Source organism: Adelges cooleyi, unplaced genomic scaffold (genome assembly GCF_023614345.1).
Source record: "Adelges cooleyi isolate 19-005CV unplaced genomic scaffold, UGA_ACOO_1.1 ACOO_flye_CR_arks_rails_tigmint_CR_PRNA_30, whole genome shotgun sequence".
Lineage (NCBI taxonomy): Eukaryota > Metazoa > Arthropoda > Insecta > Hemiptera > Adelgidae > Adelges > Adelges cooleyi.
In genome coordinates this window covers 17,396,460-17,416,066 of record NW_026095971.1, presented here as the reverse complement: position 1 = coordinate 17,416,066, position 19,607 = coordinate 17,396,460, and the positions used below count along the sequence as shown (strand labels likewise).

Genomic DNA, 19,607 nt, shown 5'->3' with positions numbered 1-19,607 from the left:
AAGATTGTGGTTTCAGATACTAGGTAGTAAACTTTTTTTTCTTTAATTAATGCAGTAGTTTAAGTATAAAGTACAGGGATTAAATATTAAGATTTAATATCTATCAGTTTTATCCTTAAACTGTATTAAAAGTTAAATATTATTTAATATGATATAATTATAATACATTTTAAATATTATTTTGAACAGTCCACTAACCTCAGCAGTCTGCAGCCTCGGTGGTCTTTACAAAGAAATATATTATGTAATTATATATGTTATTTTGCTTTTATATCTCCCAAATCTTGTATAAAAAATCATTTGTAACCTTATAGCACTTTCTCAAATTTGATGTAATTGAAAGTTAAGTCCTTAAATAATAAATATACATTTATTTTTTATACATTACCATAGATACTTAATTAGCCAATTTGGTTAATATAATGTAGATTTCGACAGTACTTAAGCGTGATAATTAGGGCCCGGAAGTAGGTTATGCTGTTAAAACCACCGAAATATGCATACATTTAGGCAATTCAACCTATATAATGTATATGCACTAATAAACCCCCAATGTGCAATTTCTTTAACTAAGTTGTTTAGTTTTTTATTACGTTAAGACTAATTGTAACCACTAAGTCTATAAAAAAATGTAACAAATATTTATTTATAAAAACAAATTATACTAACAAAATAATTATTCTAGACATTTTTTTCTTTGACATCTGACAGTATTAATTTATGTTATATTGTTATTTTCTAATCTACTAAGTAAAAACAAATTCTCTTACATTGTCATTATTTAATGAATTCCTACTTTTAGGTAAAACTAATAATTGTAAACATGAGTTTATTATTTTTACACAGCAATATACTTCTTCGTCATTTTTTTCGGGTCGAGAGATATTCGTCTCAACAACCTCCTTAAGTACGCCACTAAATACACAAACGTAGGCGTTTTTATAGATTGGTAAATTATTTACTTAGTTTTTTCTTTTATCTTCGTTTTAGATGAACATGCCAAGTTCGCTAATGATTCCCATCCGTGAAAATCAAACTGTCGAGTTTTTCCCAGGCAAATCATGTACCTACATCCGTCTGTTATTGACAAAGCCTGGAAATTATGTTTGCAAATGCAAGTGCGTGCAGCCCGGTCACTGGTCCCGCCGGGGCTCGATAATGTACCGTTAGTGCACCCAGACGATAACACATACCGGTGCAGTTGTGACTTGTGGGCGACCAACGTATGTAAATACATACATAATATATATGTATATTGTTATCGAATACACACTAAGTGTACATACGCCGAGCAATGTTCTCCGGCATATTATTATTATTGTTGCTGTTGTTGTTGTCGTCGTCGGTTGAACATAGCGGCAAGCCATCCGGCTTGTATGTATATTAAATGTAAATAACGATAATATTTTTGTACCATTCGAGTTGCCGCACAACTATGTACTCGAATGTAAGTAAATATTAACGTAGGTAACGCAAAATAATTCACAATAATAACATATATTATGTACACGGCGCGCGCGAAATAGTGTTAATGTTATTATTGTGTCCATACACGGTCGTACTGGCCGTTATTTATTTATTCTTTTCTTTTGCGTTTCCCTCCCTCCCCTCGCCGTTTTCCATAAAACCTATCCTTCCGCGTCGACTCTGCCGGCGTCACCCTAGCGCGCCCCCCGTCAGCCGCCTCTAGCTTTCCCGCCGCTACTTCCGCGTCGTACTTCTCTATAGTTACACATTCAGCATTGGCGCGTCCGTCTGATTTCATCCGCCGCAGCGGAGCTTTACACGCGCGAGTTCGTTTGTACGTGTATGTGTCCAACGGACTGTACAGTCAACGACTGTACCACACGCTATCGATCGGAGACGATGTCGTCGTCGTCGTCGTTGGCGGCGGCAACGGCCCCGTTGGTCACATTGGCCACGTGTCGACCGCGGTGTGACGCAACCGCCGCCGAGCAAGCGGTGACGTATCGTCTAGACGGTTTTGTAGACGTTGGGGCGGGCGGTGGAACGCGGCACACACACACAAACACTGGCATTCACTATAAAGGACGGGCGTGGTGTTGGCGGCGGCGGCGAAGGGTTAAGACAGAAAAACGCGACGGGGATTAACGCGCAGAGGATATCAAAATAAAAAAAAAATTCATAAAACGTGGAGCAATAAAAAGAAGCTCTCGGGGATGTGATTGTAAATCGCGTGCGTGCGCCGCCATATACTAGGTATTTTATTGTTTTTATTATTATTGTGTACGCACACACACACACGGTGCGGCCGTTACATTGATGTGCGTGTGACCTTTCTAACCGCGTCCTGTCGCGGGAGCTGTGCTGGCGGTACCGCATCATCGCACGCACCGCAAACACACGGTAGCGCGACGTCTAGACACGACCGTATATCCCGTCGTGGTGGCCGGTATTAATAATTACATTTTTATACCAATGATTATTATCGTTATCATTACCGTCGTCATCAACGCTACGGGCAGCAACAGCCGTAACCGCCGGAGGTGTCTCGGTTTTTTATCAGGACGCCCCAACCGGCATTTGAATTATACGGCCACGTGGACCGTTTGAATACATGTTTTTGTCGCCGCCGCAGTGGTTAATAGGCTCATTGAGATTATCGAAGATGATATATTATTAGCGTTTTTTTTTTTGGTATTTGTTACTAAACGCCGGCGGTATCGTACGGTTGGCAGTCGTGCGACGACCAACGTCGAGTACGGCTAGGCGAATGCGCGGTCCCCTCCGGCCCCGCCACAGATCGTAGAGCGATCGAGGAGAGAAATGCGGGATCGGCAGGGACGAGAAGTGGGGGCTGGGCGCTCGAAACGCCGCTCGCGCCGCCGTACACTAGACTCGGGTAAAATCTGCCGTTCCGCGCGCACACATACACAAACTCACACATTGCTTATCGCCGCCGGTCACTAGTAGTGGTGCAGTAGTAGTGTCACTTCTGTAGCAAAGCACGCGCCCGCCGCCGCCGACAAAAACAAAACACATGCGTACACAGACACAACACACAATATTATACAGAAAGAGACACACCGTGAAGTTTTTTCATATTATTATTATTACTATTCTATTCGTTATCCGAAACGAAATTAACGTAGAACATAAATATTGTTATTTTGACGGGTTATCTATTCATTTGTAAACCCGATGAGACGCGCCGCCTCGCGATATTCCGACAATTCAACGGGTGTTTTCATAATAGTTATATAACACGATCGTTTTTCTTACGTTATTTTCCTTGATTTTCGTTTGGTGATAGTAGTAGTATCACTGTCCGTCTCGCATATTATATTATTATACATAATTTATATTATATTATATCAATTCCTCGTATTTATAAACGACCGTTTAGCAGAGAGGTACGTAACAAAAACAAAAACAAAAAATAGTTGTTATGATAATATTGATAATAATAATAATAATAATGTAGAGTATAAGCACGTTTTGTTGTTTTGTCTAATCGCCGTTATCGCTTTGTCGTTGTCGCTAACTCCTCTGCCCGGTCGTGTAAGCGTCTCGGCCACGCTTTGTCGCTAACGATAACGATCGTAGTTATATTACACCCGGCCGTGTGCTGCTGCTCGACGGATTCCGAGGCCCACCCTCGGGCTGCGACCCGCATTGTTGATTGTATTGCGTGCTAGAGCTGATTATTATTATTACTGTATTGCGTTTTTCATATTTTAATCATCGCCGGACGACCTGAGAGGTAGCCGATCGGCGTGCGTCCGACGCGGCTGTGGACGAGGCCGCCGAGCTGTTCCGAAAATAATCGACCATCGGAACAGCGGCAGCCCCGGCGACGACGGCATGTCTTTCCCCCGCTTCGCCCCTTTCGCTACTTCACCACGACCGCCGCCCGCTGTAAAAATATCTTTGCGCTCGCCGCGCGTGACAGTCGCTGATAAAATGAAAATAATACATAACGCACACATGCCACTATTGTGCACTTATAAGTTTGTGTCAGTGGTTTGTTGGCTTTTTGGATTTTTTTTTTTAAAACTGTACTTGCACGGACAAGATAATATTGTTAAAAACTAAAATAAAAATATTATTTTGTAATTAAAACCTCTCTTTGACGGACCATTGTCATGTTTTTATACATACCAGTGTACTCTATGCTTATGTTCTGTTCACTTTTCACGTTCATAGTAAAAACTGGGATGTAGATGCCTAGGTATTCTATAGGCATGAAAGGACAGACAGTAAGGCATGTGTTGTAGTATGTAAGGGTAGAATTTAATGTCCATTATCAATGAAAAGCCAGACGATATTACCCTCGAACAGATTATTTTGAAAATCCTACAAATGTTATCCCCCACAAATACTTTTAAAATCCTATACATTTATATGCGTTCTTAAAATTAAAGTTGACTTTGAAAATCTTCAATGTATTTTTCGTCATCAAACCACAAGAAAAAAATATATTGTTGCATTAATAGTACATTGGTTGCATCTGTAATCACAAGATTTTGTAGTTAAATTTCCTGAATAATGGTTATTTTAACGTAATCGTTTATTTAGTTCAACTAAAATAAAGTTGCTTAAATTAAATATTTAGTTGATAGAAATGTATTCGGCGGGTATAAATAAAGAAATATGGCTGTCACGGATGTAACCAAACTCCTGTTAATATAAAATAAAGTATATATATATTTTTTCCATAAACATTTAAGTGTTATTATATAAATCCCATGTGGTTTTTCCAGAGCGCCATTGACTTTTGAAACTTAAATAGAATCATAGGTACCAGTGTGAAAAAATAGACCATTTCAGATTAGAATAATTTTCTGAAAATCGTATACTTTAATAAGCAACTCCAAAAGTAGTTATTCGAAACTAGTTATCACCCTGTCAAAATGTTCAACAAATTATGCTTATTTTAAAAGTAAATTAAATAAATAGGTACGTTTCAATTTAAGTGTTAATAGCGGATAGCACACTGAAAGTGCCAAAAAGTATTAACATTTCCTAATTTTATACTATTGCACAATATTAACATGAATAAAAATGTTTTTAAAAATAAAAACCACACAATTGTTATTACTTTCAAGAAAATAAATTAGTGTCTTGCGTTAATTGGATCACCCGGTATTTTATCGTGGACGATAAAAATAATTATGTCACAGTTATACAATTATTCTTTCTGACGACAGACGTTTATTTAACACTATACAAAACAGACCAGTTAATTTATATTTTTTTACTCAAATGCCCACACCGTAGAAAAGAACAATTGGCTTTGGTTTTTTCCCCCGGTTCTTATACATTTTTATGTCAGCGATAATTTTTTGCTTGTCTATACTCGACGTGTGTTGCAATACGATTCGCTATCAAAGATAATATCTCCCACTCGTTAATAGAATAATAATTAGCTTACACCTCCGCCGTTAGGCCTCCGCGGAGGTTACACGCGGGTTAGGTTTCAACGTGGACGTTTTTCAAAACGACAGAAAAAGACAAATAGCAGTGTTGGTTTATCCGTTTGGAAAACGTCATTTACACACTTACCCGTGTCGTTTCTTGCCTAGCGGTCAGGACTTAACAGAAGAAGCATTAAAAAAAACGGCTCTCCAATCGCAGTAACAGGTCAACGTGATAATAATTACCGATATTATTATATCCGGTAAAATAATAACTCGTTTGTGCACTTGTGCAAGTAGTAAGGTAAGAATTCAAATAATATCATTAACATATTTGTCCAGTGTTAACGCGGTAGCAGGCCTGCTCAACCTATCCTAATCTGTGTGACTGAAAGGTAGGTTATAGGCGCCCATCCGTTTTTATAGACTGTGCTTCGCAGGAATAATAAAACATTGTCTCATGGTCAAAGTATTCTTACTGCATAAAATTTAGAAATGCTTATTGAGTCGCAATTATGTTTAAGTTTCCCTCATTTTAGTATTGTCACTCCTGACAACGCTAGCATATCATAATTCTGGTGCGTATGACAATCTTACTAGATTATTCTAATCAGGTTAGATGTATGATATTATGATGTAAAAAATACTTGTATATGTTATTTTATATTATATTCTTTGCTGCAATAATAATTTCGTGCTTTTGATTTAAAAATACCTCTCCAAACGTTTTGGTCAAATTAATTACAATGCATATCCCACTCATAACCTGACCCGTATAATTATCGTTGGAAAAATTAGCTCTGTTAACAGTATATTATTATATTTAAAAACGTGTACCATCGTGCAAACGCGAGGTTAAACCTTTTTGGCTTTTAGGCCCGATTTAAAACGGGTTGTACATTCGGTCATTAGTAGGGTATATTTGTATTGTTCGAAATCTTTATACATGATCTCTATTCGTTGCTATATTTAATAAGATTCAATATGTTTAGTAGGCTGCTTTCGTCTGGTGAGTTGAGATAACGTCCCACCAACGTTGTACTATGGAGTCATAAGTGTGAATACAGGAGATAATGCACAGTTATTATAGTTAGGATGCATGCCGCTTAGTCTCGTCAATCATGCATGATATTAAATCGCCAAGTCTGTTATTGTAATATTGTGTTGTCAGAGCTCAAGTCAAAAGTTTCTTAGACAATCAGCTTGGGGGAGTATGCATAATATTATATTTGGTAGACGGTTTAGCCTACTGAGAGATTCGCTGAACCCAATCGAAGAGGTCAATCATTTCAAGACAGAAAGACAAAAAACTGGTCGAAGGCAATCGAAATCATGTCTTTGGCGACTCGTTTTGTATGATAATATGAAAAAACCCGTTTTCGCAATTGGCTACCGCGCCGGCGCTTCGTTATGCAAAAGTGCGTTACATCCACCATTTGATTCCGTACATGGTGCAGGTTAAGAAGTTCCTGTCCGTTGGTAACTCTTATTTCAACTTTCGATTTCGATCAGTTTCTTTTTATAGTCAACTAAACTAACACTTGAGTCTGCAGTCTGTTAGAAAATAGAGGTCACCTATCATTAGGTTATTGCCTATTACATTGATCCGTCGCTCCTAAAACTAAAACAAATACTATTATATGCCAACGAAAAATATCATTTCAGATTAACAATGGAATGAAGTATTAGTTTTATACGTCAAATTTAAATACCGACAAATAACTGGACTAAAAATGTAAAATAACCAAGACCATCATACGGTAAAAAGTAAATAAATAATTAATAAATACATATGCTATGTAATACAATAGGGATAAAAAAGGTGAGTTGCGGCCCGAGGTGTTGTTTACGATGTCGGAGACCGGTCAATTGCGGCCAGGAAGTTTTCGATGGACGTATGAATTACGGCCCGGCAGTTTTCGATGGACGTATGAGTTGCGGCCCGTACAACATTATTTTTCTTGAAACTTTTATGGCCAATTTAGTTATACAGGATGATTTTTTTAAAGAGATCCACTCAATATCTTATAGCCTATAGGATTTAATTAGTTTTTAAATTTTTATTTTCGCATTATTTTTATATTATGTATCTCGTTACTTTTGAAGTTATTAGATTAGTTAGGACAGATGAATTTTTATCAACTCAATAATATAAAAAAACTAAAATGACAACGACGGAACCGCTCATCGGCAAATAACATGACGAAACTTGAACTTGGTAAAAAAACACATTTTTGGGAGATAACTCAGCCAACCTCCCCGTAGTGTCTCCTGGGTAACGCTAATAGGCTAATATAAAGTGGTAATTATTATGTGGCCGCAAGTCATACGCCTCTCTCCTAAACCCGGGCCACAACTCGTACTTGATTTAGGGATTGGGCCGCAACTCACCAACACCGAAAAAATCTAACACGGGTAAATACAAAATATGATAATAGATTTAAAATGTTCATGATATTTTATTTCAATATTATATTTTAATAATCAAATAAATGAGTTTTAAATTAGATATGGAACAATGGTAGTAAAATTTAATTCGTAAGATTTGAAAAAATAAACCTATTCTCTGTTTTTATACATTTTTTCAAATTCAGGTTTGTCTTTATGTGAAAAAGTGCCTGTTTTTATTTAAGTGTTTTGCCTAGACTGCTAGGTCGTTAGCATTTGGCTACAATGATAGATACTACTTACATTAAAAAGATAGGAAAATTTTCTATACAAGATTAAATGAGCTTAATTGAGCTAATATAATCTTAAACTGAGTGCATTGTCTGTCTGAGAAATCCGATCATGTTTTTTCGGCTCGAATGCGGTAATAATAATATGTTTTGATTGAGCGTTGGCTACATAAAAAAATGTTTGTAATTTATTAAAGTATATTGTTCAAACTTGAAAGGCAACATTCAACAGTAATTTAAATTATGGTTTCAGTTGTAATAAAAGTAGTCATTTCGATATGTAACTGTATATTCTATATTTTTAATTACTTTCAATGCTTGTAATATTGAATTGATGTAAAATCACCTATACACAGTATTTATTACTTTTTTGTGTGTTATGTACATAGTGTAGTTTGAACAATATTACTGTACACGTTATTAATAAACATGTACATTTAAAACGTTCCAATAAATCGGTATGCTCAGCAAGTGTTTTCGTAGAATATAAAAATTCTATAGATATTTATGTTTTTCCATATATTATTAAAAAAAAACAATAAAGTTGTTATGGAGCTTGTGGAAATGTATGGAGGACCTTCAGAATGACGTGGATTACATTGGTGTATTGCAACCTGCAATTTGCAGGGTCAGATTATCTTGAGCAGTCCAAGTTAACCCATTAAATGGAATGACAATGATTTAATATCCGTACTCGGTAAACTTACTATTGTACCTAGTTTTGTGAACTTTTCACTGTCACTTCAATACTACTTCTCGGTAATATTAATTCGTTATAGACCTTGAACTAACGTGGCCAAATCGATTGCATTGCTCGTTTTAAACACATGACACAAACGCTACAGATTTTAAATTAAGGCAGGACAAAGTTTACAATTTGGAACATTTATAAAATTATTATTTTATCAATTATTCATGAGTTTAATGACTCATAATATGTTTTGCATATTTTGAATGCAATGGTTAGCTGGACGTGTAATGGTATCAGACATATTCATGAAGAAATGACATTTGACAATACTCCTAGCATGTGCATAAGCAATTATTAGTCAACTATGTCAAGTTGAACAATGCTTTGAACATTTTTCAATAAGCCTATCCGTTTTAATAATCTGAACTTTACAACATATTCGTTTAGTGATTAATTTTTTAATTATATTATAATATTATAATATAATTTATCTCTAATAATCAGTATTATGATAGTGGTCACTGATTATAAAGACTTGTGCTTTATGGTCGAGCTTGTGCTGTAACATTAAAAAAAAACATGAAGATAAAATGACCAAATGATAGTAAATCGTTTTTTTTTTACTTGCAATGTAGTTTATGTATAAGGAATAGCCAACAGTTGTAGAAGGTCGTTAGTCCAAACAAAGTTTACAGAAATAGTAAATAACTGATTTTTTTCTTTAAGACAATATGAGGTAACTTATGATTTTCTTCATATTTACATGACAAAGTAAAAATCCATTATTTTTTATACTAAGAAATCGTGAATAATTACATTTATTTATATATATATATGTATATTTTTTTGATATTGATTTATTTACTCAAGTACAAACAATTATTTTGAAATGAAAAATGTTTTTTTTTTTTAATTGTCATAACACCACCATCTTTCTGATACTACTAACTTCTGATACTAACATCACCTTATTAAAATGTCATAAAAGTAATATTTAAACCAGCATTCTACTCAACAATTATATCACAAACCGAGTAGAAACCATCGTACATTACTAACGAAAAATATAGGAAAAATATTATCAAAATATACTGTTTTGTACAACAGCTGTTGAAATAGTTAACTTATGCACTACATAGGGATATATTACGGTTTGGTTTACATCTCTACACTGAGGGCATAATTACTACCTAATACTTGAATTATAATTTAAATAGGATGTAATACGTTCTGACGTTTAAGCACGGGGAAAAAATACATAGCTAGATCAACTAAAATTTAACATTTTTCTAGTAGTCTTTATCAAAAATTTACTCTGGCCTTTTTAGACATAAGGTGACAAATATATTGTTATAAATAATGAGCTTGAAACTTAAATTAAATTAATATTTTAAAAAACGTTTTGGTTACACACGTGAATAAATACATGCGTGATCACGAGCGGTACTCGTTTTCCCTTCGACCTAACCTAACAATTCCCCCCCACCCAGACTTTTATAGCCTAGATATCTGTTCAAAGTCATATTTAGATTTCATTTTAAATTTAAAGGTGTTCTTTAAATTTGAAAATCCATTAATCATTTATTTGTTGCCGTTAAAATGAAAAAAATATTTTATTTTGATGAAAACAAATTACTTTGAGAGAATACAAATGTTGGCATTTATTTTTACTGAGAGATTCGGCATTTAAAATTAGCCTTATTGTAACAATCTTTATTAGCAAACTACCCGGTACTCGGGTTTCCAAAAGATATAATATTATCAGATTTACAAAACTACAAGACAAATTGGAATTCATTGAAGCTGCACTCATAACACGGAATATAAAATTATGTTAATTTCTAATTAAAAACTTGTTTTACAAATTAGAAACGAATTCAAAGTTTTGACTAATCCATGAGACTAAAAATAATTAAGTTTAACTTTAATAAATTAATAAAATACAATTGTTAATTAATAAATTACACAATGGACAAATGTTAGTAGATAATGCCTTACTATTGTACGTACTACAGACTTATCAAAAGACTATTCGGAATAGTACATTTTTTTTTTAAATCTTAAGTTAACGATAACACTATAGAGTATAGTGCATGTTGATCAGTCTCGTTGGGTTTCTTTATTTTTAACAAATAGTTTTATCGGACCATCACAAAATATATTTACAAATTTGTCATTATTTTACTAACCAATTAGGAAATATTTCCTAAAAACGGATTTAGCATTCCCTCCAAAAAGTTTTTTTCTGATTTTATAAAATAGGTGTTTTTGCTCTAAACCCATCGTTGAGCTAGGTAGTGAAAGACATTCTGGGTGCAAAATCGGATGTGAACATTCCATGTAATCTCTAATTTCTATACTAGTCGTTAAAATATTAAATAATGTTTTTAGAAAATGATCATTATTAAAATTTCACTATTAACTAGTATTGAGTTCATTATCCTATCTGTTGAAAAATTAAGACCCGTGCACCGGGAAGTCCTTGATATTTGGCGGCGGCAATCGTTGAGCATGACTTGAGTCATTTTGCGGTTATTAACATAACTTCCTAGTTACTAGTAGCCTTAAGCGTAGGGCGGAGTTGTCCACGTGCTGACCGATGCACACGTGCGAATAAATATTCCTTTTTTTATATATTGGCCAAACCCGTTTTATCAGTTTTTAATTAATTCAACATGCGCCAAACAGAAAACTTATACCTACGATCATTGCACTATGCATATCCCATAGGGCGTTAAACAGTATTGTTTCAAAAAAACCATTCGTTGAGTTTTTTTGATAAAGCATTTTTATACATTACCATTTTTTTTTTGTAACTACAGTTTTGTACCAATCAAAAGTTTAAAAGCAAGCTTTTGGGTGGATGAAAAATCTACCTATCGACCAGTGTTCGATATTTTTTATTTATTTGGTCAAAATAATATTTTATTGACTAATAATTGACTTAATACACTGCGGCATACCTGAATAAATAACAACTTGTCACGCTGTACATATTTCTATTAAAATCTAATACATTATATTTGCTTAAAAGCTGTTGTTTGGAACGTGTAATAAGTTATAAGCTGTAACTAAAATTTAATAACCTTTTGAAGATTCGTTAGACGATTTATTACACATGTACCCTACTCGATATAGCATAACTATAATAGTTACATATAGACTTTAGTTATTATAGATGGATAGATTTCGACTCTCGTTCGAAATTCGAAGAATAAATTTAGCCAATTTTTTTTTATGTTTTGTATAAAATAACAACTATTAATACGCGGTTTTTTTTTGTTAATACTGCACGTGTACGGGGTTAGTAAACTCTGTGCCAACAAATATCTGGACTTATGTACACGCGACGCCACTAATGCGGTACGTACACCCAATAATATAAATATTAACTATCATTTCTATCTACTCTTGTACGATAATTGGGTGGGATATAATATAACAATGTAATTGTAATAATAATATAAACTTACCGTGTATGTCCGCTCCGCTTTAATCGCATCAAACCTATCTCTCTCTCTCTCAATTTATTTAATATTTTCTGTTTTATTAGCATTAAATAAAAATTAAATTTTTCAATATTAATCCTTGCCTCTTATTTTTGTGCCATATTGTGCGGGGAAAAATTACTTCTGGAAAATGTATAAACCCTGGTAGAGTAATCGGATTTAGACAATTTTTTTTTCTAGATAAAGATTTCCTACAGCTCGCACAGAGTTTCGACTTTTGATTATATTATCAAAGTAAAAAAAAAGTCTGGGAAAGAAAAATGTTTAAAAAAATGGTCATATTAAACTCTTAAGACGATGTATATAAATTTAATTTAAAAAAAACCTATGTGGACAGTGGACTGTAGGGAAGTCTTCCTCTTTCAAAAAAAATTATAAATCTAATACCTAACTACGAGAAAAATTTCGTTTTTCAATTATTTTATAAAGGTATATGTATATATTTATCAAAAACCATAGATGTACCCTGCCATTTTGTGAATTGATAATATAGTAGAGTGGGGATATGCCATAACTTAATATATATTTTAAGTCATGACTTTGTGTAGGCTCGTTATAACATTTCTCCATTTTTGTGGATCATATATATAATTTTGTATGCTAAAATTTCCATTTCTGTACAATTGAATCGTTATCGTAACTATTACTATTGTAATTATTATCATTTAAATTTTAATATACATAGCTATAATTGTAATTTACATTCTAGTAGGCCGTCCAAAACGCTGAATGTTCGAGAACATTCAACCCAACCCAACTGGGCTTTGGTAGACGATAATTATTATTATGATCAACTTTTTATTATTATTATTATTATTATTCACAAATGAATAATCGATGACGGAAGCGGTCTCGTGTCTAGGTCGCGGTTAATCATGACTGTAGCCAGACGGTTTTGCCTCGGTAGTCTAGCTTTTATCAGAGGTCGTCTGCCGTTTGCTGCCACGATAACCTAGCTTCGTTGCACTTACATACAAAACAATATACTCTGTCCACGGTCATTATCATTCTGACGAAAATACACACTAATCTAATCAGGTATTAAGTAATCGCGACGTGCGCTTTTATAATAGGGGCTTAGACGATATTTCATTAAATATTATGTTATTATGTAATACTACTACACTAGCCGTCTACAGAAATGTACAAAAAGCTTTTGAATAACGCGACATGTAGAAATTGTTCATAAATTTTAAACTAAGGCCTTGTTCAAGCACGCAGGATCCTTAATGTGTCGGCAGTCACTAACTATGTGGCTTGCGCATGTGCCCTGTTGGGTTAATTAGGTCAACGCCTAGAGTTTTATTCATTGAATATTTTGTTGGTGAATAGAGTACATATATAGTATACATATTCTATATATATATATATATATATATATATATATACTATACAGTTGTCCACAATATATTATGTATATTTTAAAACTTGGTTATTCCGAGAACACGTACTCTAATCTAGTCTATGTTTACTATGCAGTTGTACCTAGTTGATAAAAAAACAAAGTAAAATATTATAAATAAAATAAATAAACATATAATAAATATGTTTCATGCGCGTTCCAAACTTTAAGTAGGTTCCAAGATCACAGTTATTATAATAATGACAATTTTTGTTACTTGTAAGATCTATTATTATACTTTAACAATAAAATAAAACAATTAATTAAACAATTGAATACCTATACCTATAATGAAAAATACTGTAATGTCACCTGACGGCCGTCATTAGTTAATTAAAAAAAAAACATTCTAATAATTAAAAATCTATTTTTTTCTAGTCGAGTTAAAAAAAAGTAGTGGATGGTGGATTGATTAAAAAAAAAAAATAAGAAAAGACACTTGGGAGTTGTCGTCTGGAGGTCAGACATTTTTGTATACTATCTTGTCAGTATGTTTGTAGTGTGTTAGAACTAACTCATGCGTACAGATGATGCAATATTGAAAACATGATTTTTTTGCTTGTTTGTGTAACGTTGGTGCTCGATTGGTATAATATGTTGAAAATTACAATTCTTGTTAGAGTTGTTCATTTTACTGTGCACTCTTTACAGGTGCTAGATGCGTATGGTTCAGCTTAAAATTAAATATACAAATATTAAACGGTAGCTTTCGAATATTCAATAATATTGTCTTCTATAATTTATTATCCTCTTAAAACGTCAATAAATCTTTTGCACACATGCACAATATAACTAATATTGAGTCGTTGTGTTTTTCTTTTTTTTTTTTATAATAATTATGCAATTGTACAAACATATTATTTATATATGTGCCTATTCTAATAACATACGTCTTACATTGATTTGCATGATTTTTTATTTCTAGATTGATTTTATCTTTAATTACATGAACATGTTGAATATTTTTTTATACATTTTGATTATTATAATTATAGGGGAGTCTTCAGCTAAGTTGTATCTCTCCTCTTATGACATTTGATGAAATAAATAAACAGAAGTACATTTTCTAATATAGCTTTATTTGTTTTTATGTTTCTTACACAATGTATGTAGGCAGTAGCCATATTTCAGTTTTTACTTTACCGTCCAAATTACAAATATATTTAGAATTTAATAACAATAAGATAAACACTATTATTATTATAGAATAATATTTAAAACTGATACTTAATAGTTAATATTTTTAACGAGTTATCCAAACATCATTGATGGTAATGGCTAGCCAATATCATTTAAGCTATCCAACATAATACAATAGCCAACTACCATATAAAACAAAAATATAGACGTTATTAAAATAATGACTTGTAGATTATATTGTTGGAAATGTCTTAGTAAAATCCAAATAGCCTTACAAGTACAATGAATGCGAATTCTAGTTGAACTCGGTTTCCATATTATCACTGTCGAATGGAATTATACTTTATTAACGATTTATTACATTAAACAGTATTAAAAAAAAAAACAACACCGTGGAAGCTAATTTAATGACAATCACGATTTACGCCTAGCAATTAGAACGTTCCCTCACACATTATGGTATTGAGTAGGTCAAATCAATCGGTATTAATAATACATACTTTGTAGAACACTGTTATCAACGATAACACCTCAAGTACTCAATAATTTAGACTTGTAGATTATCACGAACACTTCAATATTACTTTGACTACCACTTGTAGTCGTTTTATGTAATTCCCAGACAACACCATAATTGCATATTATGTACTCAAGATTATCGGTTTCGATTAGTCATTATTTACAATAATGAAAATGACTAATGTAACAACAGCTATTAAATATACTACTACTAATATAATAACTATTATCCACAACGCTGGTAATAAAACAAAATATAATATTATGAAATGTAAAATTAATAATGTATATAATATTATATTTATATTATACTACTTAATATAATTTGATTTCTACTTTTTGTATCATCAAATTGTACAATAATTTGATTGTTGACTTTTTTCTAAATTCTTATCATACAGAAAACCATACTATTATCATAGTATAGTTTGTAGAGATTACCCTGTGTAGGATTTCACTTGCCAAAGTTTTCATATACTTACTGCACAATACTCAATAGTGGTATTTTTCGTTTTCATTATAACTATTGGGATTACAGCGGCGTTAAGTGGTTTTTATGGATTGATATTGTTATTTACAAATTTTCCGAACGTACTCGAGCGTTAATGACTATTCGTTTGGAAAGCCCAAAAAAAATCATTGCTCGACCTTGAAAATGTTGCCATTTAATTGTTGGTGCATTGTATACATTCTTAACGGCTGTGTCTATCCACGTAATTTTATTTTATAATATTATCTTTCATGCATAAGCCTAAAACAAGCTTGCAGTCTCTAGATAGTAATGATAATAATGTAGAATAACAATTTTTTAATGCTTTTTGTTGTTGGTATTGATTTGCAGTCGTTGACGCCATGATAAGAGTGCGGAAAAAGTACGGTCGAACCGCCGAGTGCGGCTGATCGATGTACCGCCGTATTGGCGTCCACTTACACTTGACGCAAACAATAACGACAACGACGTCGATCAACAGTTGTATAGCGATCGCAAGCAGAACAATCGTAGGACCGCGGACAACGGTGATCTTTCCGGACGCCGCAGCAGCTGCATCGTCCGTTGGCGGTTGTCGCTGTCGTTGGTCGTGGTACGTTGGCGCGACCGACACCGCAAGTACAACCACGGCCGCCGGCTGCAAACTGACCGGCTGCGGTTGCTGTTACTTACCGGCGATCTGTTGTGTGGCCGCCGTGATCGCGTCGCTGTCGCTCATGCGTTCCCGCGCGGTCGCGTTCACCGACATAAACGCGACGGCCAACCTTGTCCAGCAATCTTTTGCCGCCGGCTATGACGTTGACGTCCGCGAAGACGTGGTCGCCGCCGCCGCCGTCGACGCGGTAGCCAACGCGACCGACACGTTGCGACCTCCGTCGCAGACGCCGCCGACACCTCCTCTTCCATCTCCTCCTCCTCGGCACCGTCACCATCAGACGCCACCACCACCACTGCCGCCGCCGCCGCCGGTCGTCAACCAGACAACCGCCGCCGCCGACAACAACCGGGTCGATCATCAAACACAGTCTTGTGAGTATCATAATAATAATATTAATAATAATAATAATAATAATAATACGTTATTGCGTAGCACGGCGGGACATAATAATAATACAATACGCTTTCATATGTCTTACGTCTGGCTCGTCTAGACGGCGCTATCGCGTTATGTATGTCATTCACATCAGGTACGAACAAAAATACATTATTGCCGAATTACACGTGTGCCGTGGGCCAAAATTTGCTCTCGTGTTTTAGAAATTTTGCGACGGCTGTCGCTTTACGGTTCATGCCAAATGTCATAATAATAAATTGCCAAAAATGCGCGACAAAACTAGAATATTAACGCTTGCGAGTCTGCCGGACTGCGACGTTTCGGAGGAAATTACATTATTTAAAAATATTCTACCCAGATCATAATATTCATGAGTTTAAGAACGGTTATACGTTTAACAAAATACCGGGTATATGTTATGTTGGCTCTCAACGCCATCAATCCTCGAGTTATACAATGAGATTTGTAAATTCAACCTTATTTAAACTAATTTAATATAAGTAATTTTTACTTGGAAACATGTACCTACATACCAAACCTTCTCTGATATGTTATTATATCCGTGTGCATAAAAAGTCAAACGCGTTGACTGACATGACAGCTAAAAGATTGAAATCGTCTATTAGGAATACATTTAATTTCATTAGATATTTTTTAGCGTTCAATTACACGTGCCGTCAAATTGGACCTGGTAGCCGGCTGTTAACATAGGAGGAGGAGGAGCTTAAATAGTTTATGTTATGGGTAAAATAGTCTGGGCCAGGCATCGCGGCATTTCACTAGCCCCAAAATTAAACAGTCACGGTTATTCAACATTTACGTTTTCTTGTGCCAAGAACTTATTTGCATATCTGATCTCTGATAGGTACCTACTATGTAGGTCCTACATAGTAAGTACAATGACAAAATGTTTGGCCGTATGCCCATCCGAAAATAATTTTCGGTGAATTATTTTGAACATGAAAACTGTAATTTGCATACCTATGCCCTCGACCGAGGAATATTGTGCAAAATAACAAATTATCTAACGTTGAGTTCTTGACAACTTTTAAGTATCAATAACCGTATTGTCTAAAAATTGTTTTGTATGTAAGTTATTAGCGTTTGGGTAAATCCTAAGATGAATCGATTGATATTGCATATGGACCTTTCAGTGAACAAGTAGAGTGAAGCAAATTTTCCCCAGAACAATTTAAAGTATTGGTTATATACATTCTGTTATTGAAATGTCAAAGAGTCTTTGACAAAGATATAGTAAATATTTTAATAATAATTACTCAACATTTTGTCCTACTGAAGTTCTTCTACACAAGAATTTTCAAGATACTATTATGATGGATAATAACTCTAAAATAAGCATTCAATATTCAGATATTATAGGGTGAAGGAAGGTATTTTCGTGGCATAAGCAATTTCGTGATATAGTTTGTTGATCGTATCGCGTAATTCCCTATTAGAAAATTGTCTTGAAAATCACACTGATTGTTAAAATAACTGTGTTTTAACAATCAGTGTGATTTTCAAGACAATTTTCTAATAAGGAATTACGCGATACGATCAACAAACTATATCACGAAATTGCTTATGCCACGAAAATACCTTCCTTCACCCTACATAGAATACTATAATCAGTAATAAAATGCAAGGAACTCCAATCTGAGTTATTATTTTTTGTTACTTTGCTCAGCGTACAGGTTTTCCACAAAATTTTATTATTTTTCTTCCTATTTCTTTCTTTTTCTCCGCAATCTTTAAACGGCCAGTAGATACATCACAACTATAAGTTTAACGGAACTCAAAGGTTAAATGAAGATGTAATGATCATTGATTCGCGTTGCATTCAATTAAGCTTCAACTAACATTTCTGTGAAGTCTTCCTAATGAGAATTGGCTGCCGCTTTTAATGTTAATATCAACCTATCTATTCTGACCGAGTAAAAGTTATCGGTTCTAGAGAATTAGTAATTTGAATAATGCAAATTGAGTTTGTAAGGTCACCGCGTAGACGGGAGCTTTACCCAAACCTATGTAATAACATTCACAGTAGGCGGACACGGTTTGACTATAATTTGTTGCGACACACAACTAGTACAAGTTTGTCGCTGTAAACGAATTAATTCAAAACTTTTTTATTCAAATACGAGTATAAGTTAAAAAAATATACAAAATGCGTTCATAGTATTTTAGAACAATATTTATAACGCACAACCGATTCTATCCTATACATAATTCCATCGACGTTCAATTAAAAGGCGCTAAGTAATTGAATTATTTTCAATTCCTAATGTATACCATTATTGACCGAACCCGAATAACTGCTAGCGTAGACAAAGAACTGCGAGAGAAAAGAAGTCGCTGTTTTTACAAGTTTTCATTCGACCTATAAAAAAAAAAAAAACGTTTTACTGCGAAAACTAAGATAAGCATTTATAGCTGTGTACGCTATTTTGGCACGTCCGTACGGTAATTTCGAAAATGCCGTTTAAGAGTTAAGACTCCTTTCGATTGAACGCCCATCGGACGACTTGGCGAATTTACTGGTACAACTGGTACGGCAGAACGGAATAACAGTTTTATAAGCGAATATTAAATGGGGATTAAAAAAAAAAAAAAGGAAAACAAATTAACTTTTCGGTACTATAACGTTGGCAAGGTGCCAACGTCTATATACAGTGTATAATATTATATTGTGCTTATCCACATGCGACGGGGTCCCCCGGTCGCCTCGGGACGTGTCTTGCCTGCA

At 34.2% G+C, this 19,607-nt stretch overlaps 2 protein-coding genes across 3 annotated transcripts in view; one reads left to right on the top strand and one right to left on the bottom strand.

Moving 5' to 3' along the window:
• LOC126838646 (uncharacterized) overlaps positions 1-19,607 on the bottom strand; it is a 221,124-nt gene that overhangs the window by 154,286 nt on the left and 47,231 nt on the right. The window lies entirely within an intron of this gene.
• The window catches only part of LOC126838653 (uncharacterized), a 52,317-nt gene continuing 35,647 nt past the window's right edge, over positions 2,938-19,607 (top strand). The window contains exons 1-2 of one of the 2 annotated variants that reach the window (XM_050573254.1): positions 2,938-3,374; positions 16,159-16,836. In XM_050573254.1, the coding sequence (XP_050429211.1) occupies positions 16,221-16,836 (616 nt within the window). In that variant the 5' untranslated portion in view covers positions 2,938-3,374; positions 16,159-16,220. Of the gene's footprint in view, positions 3,375-5,485; positions 5,683-16,158; positions 16,837-19,607 lie in introns of those variants that run through there. The other variant, XM_050573255.1, reaches the window with a different exon arrangement.